Genomic DNA, 21212 nt, shown 5'->3' with positions numbered 1-21212 from the left:
TAAAAATGATGATGATGCTGATTTTTACTTCCTAATTGGTAAATATTGATAGATGAAACCCACATAAACAAAATCTATTTGGGGACATCCATAGAACCACTGATCTAGCCAAAAGGGCCTGAAGACCGAAACTGAGGTGGTGGTTCTACTTTCTTAATAATACTTCCTTGGGATTATTTCCTATACTAAAAGGGCGTACACACTCTGGAGCCCCAACCCTGTCCCTTCCTTGACCCAATTGAAGAAATTTCTAGTTGTGACTCTCTGTGTTCTACTCTAAGGATTTTAAAAATGAACAGAGTGAATCAGGAAGACCTAAGGCGTGATTGACTGTGATGGTGAGAAAGAGGGAAATGTTAAAGATAATGCTAAGGTTACCAGCCTAGGAGATAGTAGAATGGTAGTGTCTTTAATTGAAATAGGAAAGGCTGGATTGGGAATGGGTGGGGCTGTAATGTGAATTGTGTTCTGGAGTTGTTGAGTTTTCTATGGCTATGGGACAACAGTTGGAGTTCAGGAAAGAGACTGCATATACACAAACAACTTCTTGAATACAATACAATAGAATTTCACTGGGAAGAGAAACCAAGCTTTATTGTTTTCTTAAATTGAGATACCTGCTCTGCTATTTCTCTGTTATTTGCCAAGGTTTTTCACAAAATCGGTTCACCATCATTGGCTTGGTGAATACATGGTCTAGTTCTTTTCCTACCATAAGATTAAGTACATCTGGGTCTGGTACCTTGAAGTCTTTGAGAGGAACTGGAGGCTCTAGGACTATCTTGTCCCTTATCTCAGATTTCTAATCCCTGTTAACAATTTTTGGTGTAGCCTTCTCAATCCAGAGATCATTGCCCTTAGAAGAGACAAATATGACAAATAAGTCATATGAGACTTATGTGTTGAACCTTCCATGAGTTGTTACCATCATTCCACATACCCAACCAATGCTTCTGTCTCTATCTTAATCTTCCTCATGCCCCCAAATGGCTCAAAAAGCCCTTTTGGTTGTTGGCAGCATTCACTGCCAGTGCTCATTTGAGCCTTCATTATCTTCATATTATTATTTTCCTTAAATTTTTTGCAAATTTAATAATGGTAAACAAAAAAGAGTAAAAATATACAAAACAAGGGATAAAATATATCCACTATTAGTCGACAGTGCCAAGCAAACGAATGAACAATGGTAAGAAAAAGATGAACTTTTGTTATGTTCTCCACAGTTTGCTCAAAGATTTACCACCTTTGGCTTGATTTCTTTCATTTAATCGCTCTTATCTTAGAGCGCAGTGAGTCCATTTCCTTATGTATAAGGTGAGGGGGATGGATGAACTGAGTAAGATCTCTTGCCATTCTAAATCTCCAGTCCTATTTTGTTCTCCTTTTATTTAAAATATGGACGTTATATAAATATAGTTGTAATCTGTGTATGCAGTTCCATTTCTGCTGACTTTCATTTTCTCTTACCGTGTATAAGTCTTTCCTTATTTCATTGTATACTTCATACTTATTAGAAATTTTTAAAAAAATACCTCCTGACACTTTTTTACAGGATGTGGCAGCATCCTGTCCATATCTTGTTTGTATGTAATTGCCTGCGTGTTGTCTCTACCATTAGACCAAGAGCTCCTTAAGCTCTGGGTGAGGTTTGTTTGTTTGTTTTTAATGTTGCCTTTCTTTGTATCTCTAGCATTTAGCACAATGCCTGATACAAAGTAGGTTCTTAATAAATGTTTGTTCACCTATCATACTTTTTTTTTTTTAGCATGCCTGTCTTTGTTTCTTGTTAAAACTTTGTTATTTATTATTAGCACTCTTTAAAACATTTTTGAGTTGCAAATTCTCTCTTCCTTCCTGCCCCTCCCCCCACTGAGAAGGCAAGCAATATATCTATTATGAAATCATGCAAAACATTTCCATATTAACCATGTTGCAAAAAAGCAAGAAAAATCAAGTGGAAAAATTATCTTCCTACTTTAAGTCAATTGTCATCAGTTATTTGTCCTTTCCCCCCCATCTTCTGTGTATATGTTTTTAAAAATCTAAGTTGGTAAATAACTTTCCTGTGTAGTCCTATTGGTTTCTTCAGGAAGCTCTTTTCCTTCTCAGAATTTTTCCTGTTTGTGTCTTTTTTCGGTGAACATTTGTCTTGTGTGATCTCAGGCAGGGCAAATAGCTAGTAAAGAAAATGGGACTGGAATCCAAGTCTCTTGATTCCAAGCTCAGTGCTGTCTTAATTATACTTTCCTGGCTGGCAGATGTCAGATTATGGAGAATAGTGAATTCCAAGCTAAAGATTTGGGGCTTTGCTTTGTCCCAGTTGTCCACCGTGCCTTGCATATGTTATGGTAGTTATTTGATGTTTTGTTGAATTAAAGAATGAAAGTAAATTGAATTAAAGGAATTACTGGAAAAGAGCATTGTGTAATCTAGATAGTTTGAGACTGGAAGTGGAGCAAATATACAAATAATTATCACTTTATTATTTGTGTAATACCTCCTCTTTCTTTTTCTTAAGGCATATTCACTTACATCTTCTTTACCTCTTGCCCTCACCCTCTAACCCATATTCCTGGGCTATCTTAGATTCTATCATAACCATCATAGCAGACTACACAGATACCCTTCCTTTCAAACTTTCCCCCTGGGATCCTAGACACTATTCTGTATCCATCCAGTGCAGGAACAGTGTAGGAGGAAGAACTTTCACCATGAGGGGAACCCTCTTTTTGTCTTTCCCTTTTGACCTTTCCATCAACCAGGGCATCCAGAACCCATTTGGATTACTTGACTCTTCCCTTAGCTTGCAGGAGATGGGAGTTGTCAACTGGATGCATTCTGGTGAGATGGAAGACCACCCTGCTTCTATGTCCTGCAAATTCCTGGCACTGTTTGTTAACTGGCTGGGCCTTGCCATCCACTCTGCTGCACCCTTATGACTTCTATACCTTTTCATCTGCCCTGAAGTCAGACTTTTTTCATTTGTTGTCTTCCCAATTGCAGTGTGAACTTCTTGAGAGCTAGGAATGAGTCCCTATTTCTGTTGATATCTCTGGTGCTCGACACTAAGCAAGTATTTAATAAGTGCTTTTTCTGTCACCTGTTATGCAGAAAGTATTAGTAGAAAAGGTAAAAGTATGTGTAAGCCATAAAAGATAAATAACAGAGAAGCTACTCAATGCTAAAAGAAGAGAATACTGGGTAATTTCATTTAGTTAACTTTAAAGAAGCAGCAGCATACAGGGGGAGCTAAGTGGCACAGAGGGATAGACTGACTCTGGAGTCAGGAGGACTTGAGTTCAAATATGACTTCAGACATTGGCTAACTGAGCAAGTCACTGAACCTCAATTGCTTCTCCCTCAAAAAGGAGAGTCGGCATGTCTGGTAGGGAACTGACCTTTGAGTCAAGAAGACAAGGAATCAAGTCTTGTTTCTGTTACGTGTGGGCTGTGTGATAACTTAGCCCCCCAAGATAGCTCTTTTAAGACTCTAGGTTGCAAGTTGATATTCAGTGGCAGAGGGTAGGGGGGTGATAAATAGACAAATAATTGTGAGAGTACCCTAGAACAATGAAATCGAAGGCCCCATCCCTATCCCTGATCCCAATATTTGTGTCTCAAATACTTTCAGATAACGTATACTTGGAAACATGGACAGCTAGGTGGTACAGTGGATAGAGCACCAGTGCAATGGTCAGGAGGACCTGAGTTCAAATCTCACCTCAGACACTTAATATTCACTAGCTGTGTGACCTTGGGCAAGTCACTTAACCCCAATTGCCTCATGCTGGGTCATCTCCAGTCATCTTGATGAATATCTGGTCACTGGATTCAAATGGCTCTGGAGGAGAAGTAAGGCTAGTGACCTGTACAGCCCTCCCTCACTCAAAACAAAGTCAAGTGCAAGTCATGTCATCATTTCTGTGGTCTTCTTCAGCAATGAAGGATGAATGCACATACTTGGAATTATAAATGCTAACTTTTCTAAAGCTCAAGATAGCTAAAAACTTCTCACAGGTTCTTTTCCTAAACTTTTTCATGGGCAAAATGATTTCTTCCTTGTTTATTCTGAGATTCAACTATTGCCTTATTGACATAGAAACCATGAAAAAATTCTGAGGTCATCTCAATAAACATCCAGAAACAGTTTTGAAAGTTTGCCAGGGTAATGAATTAGGAAGTGTCACTGAAACCAAGAGCCTAAGAGATTTGGAAATCATTGAAACAACAACCTAAAGGTCAAGGCGAAAACCAGTATTTTAAACATCAAAGGCGGGAGATGTATTTTGGTTACCCTTTTCCATCAGATTCTAGAGTTGTAAGAGAAATTTTGTTGTTAAAAATTATTTTATGGGTGCCATAAAATTTCTACCTCAGAAAAATAACTTTTTAAAACTATGTAGTGGTCATTTCAAAGTGAATGTGGCCAGAACTTACAGCCAGTTTATTGAAACAATTTTTCTAAACACATGTGAAAGAGACAAAATACTCTTCTAATTAACTATATTTTTGGTAACCTAATTTATTTCCACATTTATTAAATTGCAGGTAGCGACTCAAGCTCTTTCATGTTTGACTGTTGGAGGTTCATCCTGTGCAAGGAAAGTGGAAGTAACCATTGTCCTTCACCCTCATCTCAGACTAATGAGGCCAAGGAGGAAGAAATTGAGCATCAGATTGATGTGTCTGATGTCATCCGGCTCGTTCAAGATAAACAGCAGGTGACAGTTAGACAACCAGGTAAGAGCTTGGCATTTTGCCACTTATGTTGTAGAACTCTAGGATTCTTATTAATCAAGCTTAAGTAGGCACTCCTCCTGGGTAGGCAAGAAGGTACTTTCAAAAACTGATTGGCTCTTATGCCATAGGAAATAATTTGATAAATTATCACTTCTCTCAGTGGTTACCCTAATAACTTCAAAGGGCTGAAGGCAGGGTTTGACTGCCTGAGAATTGCATTGTGGGAGAATCTGATGCTACTTATCATAAGACTCTCAATTATTATCCAATACCTGGCTGAATAATGGGGGAGGGGGGAGGAGGAAAGGTGTTTTAAGATAGATTAAGTTCTGTATTTTTGAAGTACCTTAAAACCATTTAAAATGCTGCCCTACAATGAACAATTTTGGTATGGTGGAAGAACACAGGAATCAGAGGAAGAGATCTGAGTTTGAATTCTGACTTCGTCACTTACTACCTAATGATATTGGAGCAAATGATCTTAATCTCTTCGGTCCTCTGTTTCCATGTCTGTAGAGTGATCTTGTCGGACTAGATCATCCAGCTCCGACATTCTGTGTGTGTATAAATAAAGCATAGAGTACACCTCAGGGAGGAATATTTAATAGGCTTTGCTTTATTTTTAAAAACATAAAAGAGCTATTGTTCAGGTGTGATGTGTCATCACAGCAGATTCTGTGGTGCCAAGCCATAGAACAAAGATTGAAAACAGAGTCGGTAAAGCAGACATGTGGAGATAGTCCTAAGGCTCTAATCAGTTTGAAAAGCTCCATCTGGATGAAGGAGGTGAGATCAGGATAACACACGTCTATCTGCTCCCCTCACCCAATTTAAAGTTTTCCATGCACTTCTTAATGGAGGTCATTGCTTTCCTTTCATTTCTAGTCATGCTTCATCATTTCAGTATTTTTGTTGTTGATCAGTTTCCCAACTGAAGATTAATTTGTTTTCTAATGAGCAGTTGTGCCTTCTTTCATCTTGAATGAAGGAAGCCATTTGTTGAACTGGGTTAGTAGTAGAATACTATGATATTACTTTAATAACATGTAAAATTACATATACAATCCTATTTTTCACGGACTTCGTGGAATGGAGTAAGAGAGCCGTCATGGCTTTCTCAAGAGGATGCAGTGTTTGATCTCAGAGAACAGGGGAGGTATAGCTATTGTTTACAATGAAACAGTTTGATAGGGCAGCTTCTCTGAATGAGAGGCATTGCCACATGCAAAAAACACTAATCTGGAAGCAGAAAACTGGGTTTCAGTTCAGGGCTCTGAGCCTTACTAGCTGGGTCACCCTGGGCAAATCACTTAATCCCTCTGGTCTACATCTCTTCACTTATAAAATGAACATGACAAACCCTGCTCCACTTAGCTCTGGTGAAGACTGGTGAAGAAAGGTTTTTCAAAACATAAAACCTTAGAGTGCTAAGTAAACATGAGTTATTTAGGATGATCTTAGTGCCCTGAGGAACTAGACTTTTTTTTTTCCTATTTTAATTTGAAAACAGAATTGTAGAAAAGGTGTATTTTTGTTTTGTTTTGGTAAGTGGAAGCCTAACTTGGTAAGTTACTGTTCAGTTGTTTCGGTTATGTCTGATTCTTTGTGACCCCATTTGGCGTTTTTTTGGGCAGAGATACTGGAGTGGTTTGCCATTTCTTTCTCCAGTCCATTTTACAGATGAGGAAACTGAGTCAAATAGTGAGTTGCCCAGGGTCACCCAGCTATTAAGTGTCTGAGGCCAAATTTGAAGTCAGGAAGATGATTCCAGACTGGGGACCCTATCTGCTGTACCACATGGCTTGGTATAGTGGAATAGTATTATGGGATAGTGGGGAAAATGTTGGAGTTAATTCAGCCAAAAAAAAAATCAATAAGAATCCAACGTCCATAGCTTATTGGTTATATGATCCTAGACTAGGCAATCTCTCTAAGCCTCATTTTGGTCGTGTGTAAAAATGGATATAATGATGCCTATAGTACCTATCCCATATGGTTCTTCTGTGGATCAGATGAGAAATATGTATGCAGAGGACTTTGCAAAGCTTAGTGCTATAAAATGAGACAGTGTAGTAGAGTGGGTAGAGGTCCTCCAAGGATACAGAGGCCTCTCAGGTGGAAAGATGTGGTTCAAGTCCTGACTCTGATGGTGCTGGCTGCTCATCCTGGTAACCTCTCAGTGCCTCACCTATTGTATCATTAGAGACATTTTTCAGATAGGTGATACATAAGTTAGACTAATATCTTATAGAGAGATTATGTACATGTGCATGTATACCTATAGACCTTTTTCAATAACCTTAATTCAGTTGCTGCTTCATTGAAGGCTGGAGTAGTTCTTATTCACTTTGGATTTCTTAACCAGGAGATTGGACTTCCCTGGGTCTTCTTGTCCGTGGGGGAAGGAAATGGAAGGGCACAAGCATTTAACACACACTATGTGCCAGGGACTGTGCTAAGCGCTTTACAAATAATATTTCATTTGCTCCCCAAAACAGTAGCATCTGGGAGGTGGGTGCTATTATTATCCCCATTGAAACTGAGGCAGACAGAGCTTGAGTGATTTGCCCAGGGTCAACCAGCCAGGATGTGTCTGAGGCAGGATTTTAACTCAGATCTTCTTGACTTCAGATTCAGTACTTTATCTACCTAGGTTCCCTATGCTTTAGGATTCCAGTATATTTGGGGATTTCAGTGGGGAAAAAAATCCCCATTGGGTGGATACAATCAAGCCTTTGCTGTTTTGCTAGCAGAGGAGTTCATTGGTTGTTAGGAGAAAGGCTTTGGATTTTGTTGTATTGCTGTTCTAAATACAAACTGGCATAGTCCTTTTCTAGTTGGAATAGGTTTTCACAGTCATTAGACTTTTCTTGCCTTGCTCCTGATAACTGCCCATCATCCAGATATATGTGGCTTCTGATTATCTACTCTAGATCTCTTGCAGGTTTATAGCCTAAGTCCTTAAGGCACGCTGCATACACAGTTTTAAAGAGCTATGAAATTAATGAATGTTCAGCTTTTATCTGGGAATTATTTTATCTCTTAAAAACACATTTAACTGCACTAGCACATGTTTTTAGAACCAAAGATATGAACAGATTTTAGTGCTACTAGGATAGAATATGGTTTTTTAAAAACCTAGATATAAACTCATATCCTCATAGAATTCTTTTGATCTCCAGTACTTTGAGCAGAGTGAATGCTTTAATAAATGATTTATTCACTTGTAGAACCCAACACCTTCATATTTTTTAAATGGGCAGGAAAAGATTAGACCACATGACTTTTGAGGTTTTTTCCGATTCTGTGAACTAAATATTCATGTCTCTCCCTTGGATGGTTCTGGATGAAAGCTGACAACATCACACTTTACAATTCACTTTTCTAATATCCATTGGACACGCTACAATCCTTCTGTTTGCATTTTTATCCATCACCACCTGTCTTCATTTTAAAATGTATTCGTAACATGTTCCAATTTCCAAACTTGCAGATTGTTTTTCCTTCTTTATATTTTAGACTGGCTGTTTCCTGATCAGTCACATGCCTTACAATAACAATGACATCTAGCATTTACATAGCACTTTAAGGTATGCAGCACTTTATTCATATGATCTCATTTTATTCTCACAAAACCCTGGGAGATAAAGCGCTATTATTATCCCCATTTTACAGATGAGAAAACTTTACCTTCTGTTAAATAAATGCCCTGTTATTTTTCAAGGGATAAGGGAAGAAGCTTTTATTTAGTACCCACTGTGTACTAGCCATTGTCCTAAGCACTTTATAAAAAATATCTTACTTAATCCTCACAACAATCCTGGGAGACAGGTAGTTTTATTATCCCCATTTTACAGTTAAGGAAGCTGAGGCAGGTAGAGGTGAAGTGACTTGCCTAGGGTCACATAGCTACTGAGTGTCTGAGGCAGGATTTGAAACCTGGGTTTTCCTGACTTGAGAGGTGGCACCCTATCCAGTGCACAACCTAGGTGTGCTGTAAAATCCCCCTTGTAGAGTGGGGCTCAGTAGACAGATTGACCTAGTCTTATTTTATCTCTCTGTCTGTCTAATCTGTCTATTGAGGGAAGGGCAATCGGGGTTAAGTGACTTGCCCAGGGTCACACAGGTAGTAAGTGTCTGAGGCCAAATTTGAAGTCAGGTCCCCTTGATTCCAGGGCAGGTGCTCTATCCACCGTGCCACCTGGCTGCCCTCTACCTAGCCTTATGCCTTCATTTGGAGGGTCCATCTTTCTCTCCTCTCACTGCAAAAGCTCAATTTTATAAAATAATGAAATTTGAAGGTGACCATAAGCCTTGAGTCACATTTAGAATTGTGGCTCTCAAATTCCAGATTGTGAAAATTTTTGCATAGCTAGAAGCCCTGTATAAATTATAAAAATTGTTAATATTTTTCTCTGTCATTATATTTTTATTTCTAATACTTCAGTATTCAAATGCTTGATCTAGGCCTGATGGGAGAATTATACCCATTTCTTCCCTTAAAGAGAATTTAAATCTTCCAGATTGCCTTTTAAGGTTATTTTCCACATACATTTGTGTGCTGGTTACAAGGAAGAGAGAACTGTCCCAAAGTATTTAATAATTGCTAAAACACAGGTGCAGTTTTGTTTTTCTGATTTTTTTTACCCTACTCTACCAATTACATGCCTTATGAAATATATGGCAGGCAAAATGAAGCATTTCATCATAGTAAAAATATATTTTAGCATTGAGTTTTTTAACCTTTCCATTCCAGTAAGTTTTTTAGGGAGATTTGTAGGTTTTGTGGCAGATCCTATGATGGGGAGGGGACAGAGTGATCGCTGAATTCTGCGTGAATTATCATGTGTGTTGTATGACCAGTGGTGGGGAGAGCAGTGGACTTGGAGTCAGGAAGAGCTAAGTTCAGATCCTGCCTTAGACATTTGCTGGCTAGATCACCCTGGGCAAGTGACTTAACCTCTATGCCTGCCTCAGTTTCTTTATTTATAAAATTGGAAATGATAATATTATCACATACTTCCCAGAGTTGTTCTAAAGATAAAAAGTGTTAGTATTTGCCCGGTGCAGATAAAATATGTCAATATTTGCCAAGTGCTTTTCAAAACTTAAAATGCAGTATAAATGCTAGCTGCTTTCATTAGACAGAGGCAGCTATGTCTAGATACTTTAGCCAATTTATTTGAAACTTGGTCTGAGTCAACTTACATCTCAAGTGGAATATGCCAGTTTTCTGTTTGTCTTTTATTTCGTTCCATCTCTTTGAACTGGTTAGCACTGCTTTTGATATGGACAGCCACAAAATTATGTCAGTTATTAATGTTTAAACTTTCCAGAGAACATTCTATTGGTGGAATTTGTTGTTATAGTCATATCGGACTCTCTGTGCCTCATTGGGGTTTTCCTTGACAAAGGTAATGGAGTGGTTTGCTATTTCCTTTTCCAGCTCATTTTATGAGTAAGAAAATGAGGCAAACAGGGCTAAGGGACTTGCCTGGAGTCACCTAGACAGGTGCTCTTATTACCCATTTTACAGTTAAGGAAGTTGAAGCAGGCAGAGGTTAGGTTACTCGGACCTACTGAGTGACTGAGACTGGATTTGAACCCAGGTACTCCTGAATCCAGGACTGGCATTCTATCCACTGTATGACCTAGCTGCTCCACTATTGGTGGAATATTAAACTGTAAATCTGAACAGAAAGTACAGTTTAGAAAGGCCAGAAAAGCTGTTGGAAACTGTTAATAAATTATCTTTTAGATTGTCTCTGGTGTTGGAAGCTTTGTAGGAAATGCGCACAACTTAATAAGGAATAATTTGAACTGATCTGGTGATTGTCATCATCTTTAAATTTAGTGACTGTTTTTAATGGTTCTGGTCCTTTTTTAAGAAATTGATTCATTAATTTATTTTTAGTTTTCAACATTCACTTTTATAAGATTTCGAGTTCTAAAAATTTCCCCCTCTCTCCCCTCCCTCCTTCCCAAGACAGCGTGCAATCTGATATAGACTATACATATTCAATCATATTAAGCATATTTCCATATTATTCATGTTGAGAAAGAAGAATCAGAACAAAAGGGAATAATGATGAGAAGAAAAAACCAAAAGAGAAAATACCATGCTTGCATCATTACTCAGACTCCATATTTCTTTATTTGGATGTGGATGGCATTTCTATCATGAGTCTTTTGGAGTTGTCTTAGATCATTGTATTGCTGAGAAGAGCTAAGTCAAATCAAAGTTGGTTTTTGCACAGTGTTACTGTTATTGTGTACAATGTGCTCCCGGTTCTGCTCACTTCTCTCAGCATTAGTTCATGTAAATCTTTCCAGGTTTTTCTGAAATTCACCTGCTCATCATTTCTTATGGAACAATAATATTCCATCACATTTATACACCGCAACTTATTCAGCTGTTCTCCAATTAATGGGCATCCCCTCAATTTCCAATTCTTCGTCACCACAAAAAGAACTGCTACCAATATTTTGTACGTGTGGGCCTTTTGCCTTTTTTAATAATTTCTTTGGGATATAAACTTAGTAGTAGTAATGCTAGGTCAAAGGGTATGAACAATGTTATAACCCTTAGTACATAGCTCCAAATTGCTCTCCAGAATTTTTGGATCAGTTCACAGCTCCACCAACAATGCATTAGTGTTCCAGTTTTCCCCACATCTTATCCAACATTGATCATTTTCCTGTTTTCCCACATTAACCAATCTGATAGGTGTGATATAATACCTCGGAGTTGTTTTGATTTGTATTTAATCAGTAGCAATTTAGAGCTTTTCGATTTGACTCTAGGTAGCTTTAATTTCTTCATCTGAAAACTTCCTGTTCATTTCCTTTGCTCTGGTTCTTTTCTTGAAAGTCAGAAGTAACCCATTGTGGGCTTGCCTGTTTGGTTTGAATTGCAAAAATGTCCAGACCGACATTGGACTGATAGCTTCCAGATCTGCTGGTTTCCAGCTGCTCACCGCATTGCCTGTGATAAAAGATAAGAACTAAATCAAATGATATTCCATTAGGCAAAAAATTATACTTAGAGAACAATATCTTTTTTGAAATCTCATCTCTACACTTCCATGATTCCCAGATGGATGCTTTTTAATTTTTGAATAAGGTGATTTTTTTTCTGACTTTGTCTTTGTACTACACAAAATACAGCTTGTAGCATCCCTATATACTTGACTAATTTATTTATTAATAATATTTCATTTTTACTTGATTGAATTTTTTTAAAAAAACAACCATTCAAGCCTCAACAAACATGCTTTTACACAGGATTTTATTATTCTGTCGAACAAGCTAATAACTGGTTTTAGATTTGGAGTCCAAAGGTGAAAGGAGGTAGGTTTCCAAAGTCCAATGTTTAGTAGGGTTTAGTACTTGGATGTTCATAATTTTCTGTTATGGTGCTGATTCAATGTGTGTGTGGGAAAACTCAATATTTTTTAGTTTTCTTTAGAAAACATAGGCAAAGGGGACAGGGAAAGCAAATATAATGACTCGTTTTACAAAAAGTCCTTTCTGACAATTGTACAGATTGTTTCCACTGGGAGAGGCTTAGTTTAATCCAGTGGAGCAGATTAGATTCCCGACTGACTTTTGAGGCAAAGCTTGGTGGTGTACAACAGGAAACGAACTTCTGAGTGGCAGTCTCTAGAGCTTCCGATGACCTAAGATTGTTCAGCTAGATTGAATCTCATTAGTATCCTATTGGATCTTTCCTACTCTCTTTTGAAATTAAAATGAACATAGGATATTATCTAAAAGCTTGTTAGTTGGGGATAATTGTTTTGAGCTATTAGAAAAATACCCTCTTTTATACATATCTGGAAGGAGGCCAGGAAATGAAAGAGCTGATCTGTTGAGATACGTTTTCTTCTTTCTAAACTTCTGACATCTGGCTATCACTGTAGCTTCTGGTGCTACATCAATAAAATATGAGATATTGTAAATATTTTAGTAGAAAATTATTTTCCTTCAAAAGTTTTTAAAAGAAGTTTTGCTGTGTTCTTGAGAATGTATATGTTAGGCTAAGGTCAGAATTTTATGTTTTGAGAAACATCTCTAGAATTAAACATTGTTAAGAGAATAGTAAAATATAGTAAAAGAAATAGTAAAAATAGTAGCCCTATTAATAAAGGAGATGTATCTCAGTGATATACTAGTTTGTCAGAAGCTTTGTGATAAGAAGTAAGAATAATTCACATTTATATAACACTTTGAACTTTATAAAATGTTTTTCTGACAATTTTGCCTTTTCAGTATCTTGAATTGGATATTTTATTCGCATCTCAGACTAAACAGAATTTCCCCTCAGTATCTTCCGTCTTCTTAACTTTCCAGTATTGTCAAGGACACTGCTATTCTGCCATGCACGCTCAAAATCTTGGTGTCATCCTTGACTCCTCACTCATACTTACCTCCTCCCCCTCTCCCCTACCCCGACTCACCTCACCTGTCCCTCATTTCCAATCTTTTGTCACATCTTATTTCTGCTTTCACAACATTTCTCATGTAGGTACTCTTCTCTCTATTCACACAGCCACAATTCTCTTAGGGGCCCTCATCACCTCACCCCTTAGTTGTGGCAGTAGCCTTCTGATTGATCTCCTAGCTTCAAATCTCTTTTCACTTCGAATCATCCTGTATTCAGCTGCCAAAGTGGTGTTCCTTAATTGTAGTTGTTTTAACCACACCCCAATCAGTAAATTCTAGTGGCTCCCATTGCTTCTAGGATAAGATAGAAACTCTTCTGTTTGGCATTTACAATTCTTCATCATCTTGCCCTGTCCTACTCTGCCAATATTCTTACACTTTAGTCCCTTCCATGCATTCCGTGATCCATCCACACTAGTCTACTTTCTGTTCCTCACACAAAACACTCCATCTCCCAACTCCACATTTGCATTGCATATCTCCTGTGTTTGGTATGCTCTCCCTCCCCTCTTTTACTTTCCAGCTTTCCTGGCTTCCTTCAAGACCTTCCTCAAATCTTTCCTCTTACAGGAAGGGGCTGAATTACACACACTCAGGGTGATGTTGGAGGTTGTAGCCTGTTAGAATCTATGCTAAGCTAGGTTTCAGACCCTGGAAGAAGTCTATGACAAAGGAGCATACAAATCTCTCCCTTGGCATCCAGCAACCTCCCAGGACTAGACTTCCATCAACCACCTCCTCTTGGCATATCCTTTCCTAGAGAGTTGGATGTTCTGAGGGGAGAAGCAGTTCTTTTTTGTGGTGGTAAACAGAAACCAAGGGGTTGCCCATCAATTGGGGAATGCCTGAAGTAAGTATGGTATACAAATTTAACTTGATATATGGTATATGAATTCAAATCAGAATATTGTTGTGCTCTAAAAAATGGTAAAGATGGTAGTTTCAGAGAAGCCTGGGAAGAATCGATAGAGAATGAAGTGAGCAGAACCAGGAGAACAGACAGTTTTTAAAGACTTAAGAACTCAAGGACAAATCATGATTCTGGAGATCAAAGATGAAAAATGCTGCCTACTTCCTGATAGAGAAATGAGAGATGGAATATGCGAACAACATGGAAATTTGTTCTGCTTGGCCATATGTATTTTTTATACATACCTTCCATCCCCCCATTCCTCCAGGGAAAAGGGAGGAGAGAAAAATATACACTATTTGTTATTTGAAAAAAAAAGTTTTAATTGCTGAAGTAAGCTGAGGGAAGTCAGTGTTTTCTCCTATTAGACCAGTAGTTGTGTCACTGTGGTCAATAATTTTCAGTAGTGTGGCTGTTCCCTCCACCAATTTATATCATAACATCTCTATGCCTTCTTTTCCTATCTATGACTCCATATATCTTCCATAAAGAATCCACCCAATGTGCTGGAATACTTCCTTTGCTTTGATAGTAGATATCACTGAGATATCTCATATACTATTCTAGCTACACATCTATTCTCTCTTTCTCAGTTATGCAATGTCCTCATGTAACATTTTTTATACCACTCTGCAAATATAAACCATTGGATTAATATGGCTTCTTTTCTCAAATTGCAAAGTACACTAAGCATTTACTTAGGCACCTCACCCCCAGGACGTCTGTGTTCTAGTCGTGGTTCTGCTACTGTGTGGCCTTGGGCAAGTCACATAACATTCCAAGGCATGTGCTTTCCTCATTGTAAAATGAAGAGATTGGAATAAATGATTACCAGTCTCCTTTCAGGCTCTGAATTTCTGTGGGCTACTGATTGACTATGTAACTTTGGGGAAATTACTTAAATTCTCTGGGTTCTTCATTTTCAGAAGTGAAGAAATTGAATTAGGTGATGTGTAAGGTCTCTTCCAGTTCTAAAAGCTGATGATTTTATGATGCTAGAAACTCTTGGAGGGAGATGCTCATCTCTCCATCTCGATTAATTATCTGGCTGAGTTTAATAGGTCCTCTGAGGACCGAGCATCCTCTTCTTTTCCATTTCCTACCCCCAATCTAGAAGGAACTTCCTGGATCGGTATAAAATGGAGCTATGTGGTGGTAGCCCAGGAGAAAATTAACATCCAAAGCCAAGGAGGTTTGAGAGTTAAAAGCATTAGGAGTTGATGTATTTGAAATCAGACCAGTAAATTTTATAGTAGCCTAGGTGATTTAGAAGAGCCTAGAATGATTATAATTGAGAAATAGAGCAAGATAGGGGTCAGAAATATAGAGGGGCAGCTAGGTGGTACAGTAGATAGAGTGCTAGGCCTGGAGTCAGGAAAACAGAGTTCGAATATGCCCTCAGACACATACTAGCTGTGTGACCTTGGGCAAGTCACATAACGCTGTTTGTCTCAGTTTCCTCATCTGTAAAATGGAGAAGGAAATGGCAAATCACTTTAGTATCTTTGCCAAGAAAACCCCAAAAGAGGTCATGAAGCCTTGGACATGACTGAAAACAACTGAATGACAATAATGTAGAGAGACAGAGTAGAGAGAAGTAAATAGTTATTTCAAGGCTACAAATTTTGAAAGTGAGAACAGTGATGCCTTTGATAGTGAAGCAGAAATTAGAAGGTATGTGTCAGGTTGATACTTTTCAAGATGTAGTATTTGCAGTTGGAGAACTTGGGTTGAAATTCTAGCTTTGGGACATTGGACAACTTCCATTCTCTGTTCTTCAGTTTCCTCATTTGCGGAGGAGGTTGAGCTGGATAATCTCTTAATTTACCTCCCAGCTCCAGGTCCTGTAATTATTATGAACGAAGCATGCTACTTGTCCATATTTAATGAGATTTAATTGCTTTGAGTGACAAATTTGAAAAGTCATCTAATCCGTCTATAACAACAGGTTCAAGATAAATACCGCTAAATTACAATTTGAGAACATGAACAACTTGGCAACATATTAACCCCTAACTTCTTCTCAGCCACATTCAGGTATCTCCAGTCAATCTGGGTCCATCATGCAGTCAAAACCATTTTACTCAGCACCAGTTTCCCACTGGATCTTTTCAACCTACAATATTCTGCTGGTTCTACTCAACAGGGAAAAGTTTAAAAAATATATCTTATTTTATTTTCATGAAGATGTTCCTTCTTTCTACATTCTCCCCTACAATGAGAAAGCAAGAAAAATAAGCCCTCACAAATTTATATAGTCAAGCAAAACAAATTCAAAGGGGAAAATTCTCGCTAACCTTGGGATTGTCCAAATGTCAGAGAAAGCCCTCCTCTTCACCTCTACTTTTCTTCTTTCTTAGTTTCTCTCTCTCCCTTCTAATCCATTCTCCTTATAGCTCTTAAAGAGATTCTCCTAAAGAGCAGATCTACAGTAGGTGTTATTCTCCAACTTGGTCAACTCTGGCTCCCTATTGCTCTGTCATTTAAAGCCCTAAGCAACTTGACTCTAATCTGCTTTTTCCAAATCCCAACCCATATGCTATTTCAACCATAATTGCTTTCATACTTTTCCTTACATTTGATATTCCATCTCTTCTCTCCACACCTTTGCATTGGCTGGCCCCCATTTCTAGATTGCCCTTCCATGGCCCTTCTTCCTCTTAAAATCCCTAGTTTATGTTAGAACTCTGCCCAAGTGCCAGCTTTACATAAAGACTTTCCTTATCTCCCTCAGCTGCTATTGCCCTTTTGGAACCTCTTTGACCAAGATTTACCTCATTTATTTTGCATCTATATTGTATATGCTTCTTTTAAACAGCACAGTAAACTTCTTGAGAACAGAGACTGTTTCATTTTTGTCTTTCTATCATCAAACTATCAGCCTAGAACCTGGCACATAGTAGGTGCTTAGTTGCTTGTTGCTTCATTAATTTTTTTCCCGTTATCCTTGGCCTCAACTCTGGTGTTGCCACTTTGAAGCTTCCTATCCATCTTTAGAGAACTCCATCCAGCCTCTCACTTGGCATACCACAACTGCTCCCATCTAAGCAGGATACATCCAGCTGATATTATTTCAATACAAAACTAGTAGACATCCCAGGAGTTGTAGGTAAGCATCTAGTATGGGCAGAGGCATCCTCTGTTACTAACCTTATTAGTCTCATCTTGTTATTTCATTGACACTGTCTTCACTGATGCAGATCAGCAGGTCTTTTACAATTTAGATTCCAACAGAGCTGCCTGTTGGATTGAGAGTAACTCTGGGTCTTATAGCTGGTGTTTATCAGGGTTAGGATTTAAACTTCGTTTTGCCATCCCATGGTGCCTCTTTATGAGGTATCTTATCTGATACAATGAAACTGGTCTGAAATGACTTGTGGTAAAGGCTGATATCTTACTAATTTCTTATTGTCTTACTTAATGTAGAAGGAAATTCACTGCCTTTGCTTTCTTATGAAAGTTTATATGTTAGATTTTACATATTTCAAGTGGGCAAGCATTTGATCCATTCACAGCATACGCTGCCTACACAAGTTTTTACCCTTTTCTCAGTTCCTGAAAATCACATTTAGAGATGTGGTAGTTTCACAGCGATATATATTTTTGGATGATTGTTAGGATTTATTTCCCCCATTCCAGTTGACCTCCTGGTTTTAATTGTTGGGAACTAACAATGTAACAAAGTTAGCTAAAAAAATTTACCTCCATTTTAAGCTATATCAACAGAAAAGTAGCATATACATCTGGATTCGGTACTCCTCAGGCCACCTCTGGAGGACTGTACTGAGTTCCGGGTGCTACATTTTAAGAGACATGTTGATAAGCTGGCACTTGCCCAGGGGTGGGAATGATGTCTTATGAGGAAGGGTTCAGGAGCTGGAATTTTGGTGAAAGAAACTTTTTTTCCTAAATATTTGAAGGATTGCCATGCATAAGAGGGACTAGATTATTTTGTGTTGTTCCAGGGAACTGATAAAGTACCAATAGTGGGAATTGGAGTGGGAGAGAATAAGATGGTAGATTTGAGTTCAGATTTCAAAGGACATTTATAGCAATGAAAACGAAGCTCTATTCCTGGAAATAGCTGTTGAGACCAAACGCCTTCAGGTCCTTCAACCATTCCTCATGTGACAATAGTGTGACTTCACCTTCCTCGTCATTTTCCTCCGAATTTTGTTCAGCTCATCGATATTCTGCTCTTTGTATGCTTTTAACAGCTTGAATAAAGTTTGTTCTGTTAAATAATGTTAAACATTCTCCTACAGTCTTGTTTGCTCTACATGGTTAATTTAGTTAGCAATCTCTTTATTCAAAGAGAGTTCAAAGGTAAACTTTAGGCAAATTCTGATTAGTGTGAATTTTGAGAAATGGTTGTTTTTCAAATTTGTAGTTTCACTAGTATAGTGAATTTTCCAGAAGGAAACCCCTTCTGCCAATGGAGATAGATCAGTGATGGTTCTGAAAATTGATAGTTTTAGAAACTTCTTTGGATGCACTGAAACATGAAATATCTTGCCCAGGGTCTCACAGCCATAATATCCCGGAGGTGGGTTCCTGACTCAAAGCCCCCTTCCCCCCCAACCACTTCAAAATACTTCTCATTTTTCTGAGTTGAAGAAGTTTTGAATTTCTGAATGTGTGTGAATCTGTAGAGTATCTACATTTACTTGTGAATCGTACCTTATTAATAGATTATGTCCATTTATTTTGGTGTCTGATTTTTAATATTTAGTTTGGGGGACATATTTTGTAATTGTCTAATTATAAAATGCAACGATTATTTTAAATAAAAAATTCTCTTCTTTTAACATTTCAGTAGATAGTGAATTTTGAGTCAGGTTGAAAAAACAATGAGCCTTAAACTGTGAAGCTTTCGAATGGTAGTAATTATTTTGTATGACTTGGTTTGTTCTTGACACACTGGGGAACACTGCTTGGGAAGACTTTTCTTTGTTAGAGGTGTAATTTTCACAGGAAATGCTTCAGAGCTAGTTATCTTATTGAAATTAAGCTAATGATGATTAGCAGTGTTAAGTTTTGTCATCTTTCCCCCCCAAAGGTTAAGAGAAAGTGTTTCTAGTGACTTGAAATTATATTGATGCCAGTGTGCATTTTTTGAAGGGGCTATGGAAAGCAATAGCTTTGTCCAGGTTTATGGACATGTAAGCTTTTGTTGAGTTGTTTTTCAAACTGTTGGCTCTTCAGGGTTTTCTTGGCTAAAATATTGGAGTCATTTACCACTTCCTTTAGCAGCTCATTTTACAGATAAAGAAACTTCGGCAAACAGGATTAAGTGACTTGTCCAGGGTCAGACAGCGCGGAAGTGTCTGAGGCTGGATTTGAACTCAGGAAGTCTTGACTTCAGGCCTGACACTCTATCCATGTGCCCCCCAGTTGCCCTGGATATGTAATAGAATGTTATAACAGAATGTAAAAATAATATAAAGGGTCCATCAAGGCATTCTGAAATCATCTTTTTTTGGCTTATTAATTGTTAGAGCTATCTACAAAATGGCTATTTGAATGAATTGGTAAAGAAAACACATGGAAATGATAGTCCTTGCTGGGCTCACATTTTGGTAAGTGTGATTCATATAAACCCTAAGACATTTCCAAAACCCAGGGAAGAGGTGTTTATTTAGCTAATATTCTACCAGCACTTGATGTAAATAGTTGTTGGACACAGTTATAACCATTTAAGGGCAGAGTAGGCTGTTCTCTGGGCTTCAATCAAAGCACTTGTCCTACCTCATCAGCTTGAATTCTTGCCTAATGATAGCTAGGATGAAACAGGCATTCAATTTACAAGATGGCAGCATTTCAAGAAAAACAAGTATTCAGTAAACTGCCAAAATCTGTCTGTTTTACTTTCAAGAATCTCCACGTTATGGCCCCAGTCTATTTCCTCTGGATTGAGTGGCCGCTGCCTATCTCTCATAAGTCCTTTGTATTAGAGGTCTCCAAAGTGGGGATTGTGGTTTGTCCCCAAGGGGTATGTGACCATAGGGCAAGGAAAGTGGATCTCTTTCCTTTTTTTAAACTTAATTTTAAAAATTCAATTTTATATTATTTTTATTTCCAAATTCTCTTCCCCTTCTTTCCACTGAGAAGTCAAGAAAAATAAAGCCTATTACAAATATAAATTATACAAATGTTTACGTTAGCCATGTTTCTCCTCCCCCCAAAAAAGGAGAAAGAGAAAAAGAGAATATATGTGTGTGTGTATGTATTATACATTTAAATGATATTTCAGTATCTGTACTCTGAGTCCATTAATTCTCTATCTGGAGGTGAGTAGCATGTTTCATCATGTGTCCTTTGGAATTGTGGTCATTCATTGTGTTGAACAGAGTTGGTACATTTTTCAAACTTGACTATCTTTATTACTGTTTGCTCTACAAATTATCCTCCTTTTTCTGTTTACTTCACTTTGAATCAGTTTATATAAGTCTTCCCAGTTTTCTCCGAAACCATCCTTTTCATCATTTCTTACAGCACAATAGTATTCAGTCACATATATATACCACAACTTGTTCAGCCATTTCCCAATAAAATGCTATAAATACTGTGGTGCATATGGACCTTTTTCTTCTTTGCTTTGGGTTATAGATCTAGTAGCAGTATTACTGGGTCAAAGAGTATGAATAGTTTAATAGCTTTTGGGCATATTTCCGAATTACTTTCCAGAATGATTGGACTGGTTCACAGTACCTGTTTTCCCATATCCCCACAAGCATTTGTCATTTTCTTTTCCTGTCATCTTAGCCAATCTGATGGATATAAGTGGTACTTCAGAGTTGTTTTAATTCTCATTTCTCTAATTCTCTTAGCCTTGAAAATTTGACTCTGTTCCTTATGTTTTAGAAATGAGACTTTTAAGATGGGTTTCTTTCCTTCCTCCCCGAAAGAAACAGTCATGAGACTTGCCTCCAATATAATGACATCTACCTTTTGTCCTCAGTATTCACTTCTTTGCCCCCTCCTTCTGCTGTCCAAGCTTTAAACTTCTTTAAACTTCCTTCTACCTCTAGACAGTTACAACCTAACTACTTCTCCAGGCAACATAGCAGCCATGCTTGTGCTACTTGGGAAAATTTCATACCCCGCCCCCCCCCCC

At 38.0% G+C, this 21212-nt stretch overlaps 1 protein-coding gene across 3 annotated transcripts in view; it reads left to right on the top strand.

Moving 5' to 3' along the window:
• The window catches only part of MCF2L (MCF.2 cell line derived transforming sequence like), a 362484-nt gene that overhangs the window by 11965 nt on the left and 329307 nt on the right, over positions 1–21212 (top strand). For all 3 annotated transcript variants that reach the window (XM_072621934.1, XM_072621919.1, XM_072621931.1), the window contains exon 2: positions 4549–4740. In XM_072621934.1, the coding sequence (XP_072478035.1) occupies positions 4569–4740 (172 nt within the window). In that variant the 5' untranslated portion in view covers positions 4549–4568. The remainder of the gene's footprint in view (positions 1–4548; positions 4741–21212) is intronic.

This window comes from Notamacropus eugenii, chromosome 6 (assembly GCF_028372415.1).
Source record: "Notamacropus eugenii isolate mMacEug1 chromosome 6, mMacEug1.pri_v2, whole genome shotgun sequence".
NCBI lineage: Eukaryota > Metazoa > Chordata > Mammalia > Diprotodontia > Macropodidae > Notamacropus > Notamacropus eugenii.
This window is presented reverse-complemented; position numbering and strand designations above follow the sequence as displayed.